The sequence below is a fragment of the Wasmannia auropunctata genome, unplaced genomic scaffold (genome assembly GCF_000956235.1).
Source record: "Wasmannia auropunctata unplaced genomic scaffold, wasmannia.A_1.0 LD313037.1, whole genome shotgun sequence".
Classification (NCBI taxonomy): Eukaryota; Metazoa; Arthropoda; class Insecta; order Hymenoptera; family Formicidae; genus Wasmannia; species Wasmannia auropunctata.
In genome coordinates, this window is record NW_012049853.1 from 5,251 (window position 1) to 8,812 (window position 3,562).

At 28.4% G+C, this 3,562-nt stretch overlaps 1 protein-coding gene across 1 annotated transcript in view; it reads left to right on the forward strand.

The window, feature by feature from the left end:
- The window catches only part of LOC105460958 (xanthine dehydrogenase-like), a gene marked incomplete at its 5' end in the record, with an annotated part of 13,469 nt that overhangs the window by 3,753 nt on the left and 6,154 nt on the right, over positions 1–3,562 (forward strand). Inside the window, 4 exons of the mRNA XM_011707464.1 lie at positions 1,236–1,410; positions 1,526–1,717; positions 2,128–2,273; positions 2,347–2,524. Coding sequence (XP_011705766.1) covers positions 1,236–1,410; positions 1,526–1,717; positions 2,128–2,273; positions 2,347–2,524 — 691 coding nt within the window. The remainder of the gene's footprint in view (positions 1–1,235; positions 1,411–1,525; positions 1,718–2,127; positions 2,274–2,346; positions 2,525–3,562) is intronic.

Sequence of the window (3,562 nt, forward strand, 5' to 3'; positions counted from 1 at the left end):
TGCCTTGCCAGCCCGCTCAGAGATGTGTATAAGAGACAGAAATACACCAGAGCCAGATGCATTAGCATGTGTGTTTTAATCGTGGAAAAGGAAATTTTATTCTATGCGATTAATACGAAGTATTTTGTATCCAACAAAAATGGTATTTTTGTCGATAAAACAGACGGCTTTAGCATCCTCTTAAGACGATCCTAAAGTCGTCTGTTTTATCGACCGAACGTGATTATTTTTCATGATAAAACAAACATAATTAAAGGCAACAAATTTAAAAATCCTTCTCTACGATTAAAGTATAGGTATCAATGTAATTCCGGCTGGTAGAGGTTATGCTGAGAACGAGAATAACTGAGAAGAGATATAACTGAGAAAAAAATTTATGAAATTAATTAGATCTCCGTTACCTTTTCTTAGTCCAACAACATGTGGCGTCTAGAGCTGTCACATGTGTCAATATTTGCTTCGTACAAAAATTTGGCAGTTTGTTGGTACAAAATGATACCAGCCGGAACTACGAATTACATGTGCAAACAATAAATTGAGTTCATAAAATTAGGCTTGGATGTCTAATAAAAAGATGTTCTTGAAAATTTGTTACGATGTGTGCGTGAGATATCGATATATATGGTAGTAAACATCACCGACGAGACTCTTAAAGACTTACGGGAGTTAGTGTGGCAGTTTAGTAATTGCTAAAATTTAAGCAATTAGTCAATAATATAACATTAATTTTATGATTTATTAATAGATCAATGTTTTTTAGATATGTATATTATAATTCATGTGTATTATATATCTTTGCTAATAGTTTCTTTTATTTAAAACTGCATTTTTATAATTACCATCCGCGTTTGATTATCCAAAGAGATGGTAAAACAGTTGGAAAAAAATGTAATTTTGCAGCAATATATATGATATACATGTAACTCGTAGTTCCGGCTGGTATCATTTTGTACCAACAAACTGCCAAATTTTTATACGAAGCAAATATTAACACATGTTGACAGTTCTAGACGCCATGTTGAACTAAGAAAAAGTAACGGAGATCTAAATTTCTTAATTTTTTTTCGTTCTCAGCATAACCTCTTATACCAGCCGGAACTACATTGATGCCCATTCTTTAATCGTGGAGAAGGATTTTTAAATCTGTTAAGCCTTTATAATTATATGTTTATTTTGTCATGAAAAATAATATAAATAAATGATCAATTCATATATCAAAAAAAATTTAAATATAGATTGCAGAAACCAGTTCGTTGCATGCTAGATAGAGACGAAGACATGATGATAAGTGGAACACGACATCCATTTTTATTCAAGTATAAAGTTGGATTCAATAATGATGGTCTTATCAAAGTCGTAAAAGTACACATATATAATAATGCAGGTTATTCTCTTGATTTATCAGTATCGGTAAGTAACAAAATATAAATTGAGAAAATTAAATTTTATTAAAAATTTTATATATCAATATTATGTATATACGCATTCAAAGAAAAAACATTGATGTTATTTCGAATATATTCAGGTATTAGAACGCGCCATGTTCCATTTTGAAAATTCATATAAAATTCCTGTGTCAGAAGTGTACGGATATGTGTGTAAAACGAATTTACCATCGAATACAGCTTTCCGAGGTTTTGGTGGACCACAAGGAATGTTTGTAGCTGAAACTATCATTCGGCAAATCGCCGATTATCTGAATCTAGATATCGTCAAGGTAATTTTTAATATTGGAACTATCATCAGTGCAACCGAAATATAATGAAAATAAGATGTTCTATTTTTACAAAAATTAATTATATAGAATAGATCGAAATACATAATCGGGAGGATAATTCTACGGTCCACAACAAGTCGAAATGATAAATTTTTTCGAATAAGATCTCGTTTTTGAAAAAAAGAAAGTTCTGAAAGTTAATCAAGTATGTATGAACTTGACTGATATTCCAAAGAAAAAACAATATATTCTATCATTTTGATTTATTTTGAGCTATAAAATCACTTTTCTGGTTGTACTCGGTTGTATTTCGGTCCATATAAAATTCTATGTACGGTAACATCTAATTTATACATTCATTATACGAACAGATAAAAAAATTTAATAATTAAAAATATTTTTTACCACAGTTGTCCGAATTAAATTTATATAAGAAAGGCGATGTGACGCATTACAACCAACAACTTGTCAATTGTACTCTAGATCGTTGCTGGCGCGAATGTCTAGCGTCTTCACGTTATAATGAAAGAATGATCGAAGTTCAACGTTACAATAGGTAAATAATTATTGTCTACATTATAAATTAGATTGATCACAATTAGTAAAATCAATGACAAATGATTTTATAGAGAGAACCGATTTAAGAAAAAAGGACTCGCAGTTGTACCTACGAAATTTGGTATAGCATTTACTGCATTATTCTTGAATCAAGCAGGTGCATTGGTGCACATCTATACTGATGGTTCAGTTCTAATTAGTCATGGTGGCGTTGAAATGGGACAAGGTCTACACACAAAAATGATTCAAGTAAGAATATAATTACTTGTATTTATTTTATGTAATATATTACATAGCATTCCAAACTAATGTAGACTACTTTTTATCTGAATTTCTTTCTGATCAATTTATAAAAAAATTAATCTTTTTGCATTGCGAAAACTAATAATTACTAAAGTATAATTAAAAAATAAAGTAGCGAATACTAATAATTACTAAATAATTATAAGCTATAAACAAAATCAAAAACAGTTTTTTTAGGAAATTAATATGTAGGTGCATAGCAGAACTCTATAATAATTCTTAATTTTAAATAAACTTTAATAAATTATAAAAACATCTTTTATGTTATAAAATTAAGAAAATTTATGATGAAACAATTGCAATATTTTTACTTTAAAAAAGCCACTTTTGGCCACTTTTATTCTAATTTGCTCAAAATCCTGACTTCTGACGTGAGTGCTAGGCACTTGATGATTACAAAATACATCCAGAATTCTTCTTTCTGTTAGACGTAATGAAATAACACTCAAAATTGTTACATCAATTAGTTGTTGATTAATAAAAATGTAATTTACAATTTATGCAAATTAAATTAATATTTGGATGGTTATATACAATATTTAAATTTAAATTTATATTACAATATTTAATTATTTTCAATATTTTACCATATAAAATTTTTTGCAGTGTCTAATAGTGTATCATGTAAGGAATGATTGGAAGTGCTCAATGCAATCATAAACGCATTGGCTATAATATATAGCCAATATATTAGATTAATATATAGATTAATATATTAACAATATATTAACTATATTAATGATTAGATCGACATACTCGTCCAATTGATCTGATACAATTTCCGGAAAAAATTTATAACGGTCTGAAATAAATGCAAATTATTAAATAAAAACTATTTATTAGAGCTATTCCATGTGAAGCGGATCAGTCATCTCTCAGAAATTTTTTAAATTTTGCACAAAGGTAGTACTTTGGGAGATAGAATTTTGTGCCAAAGGATTTTTTTCCTATTGCAAAATTAATCGAGATATAAACAATTAAAAA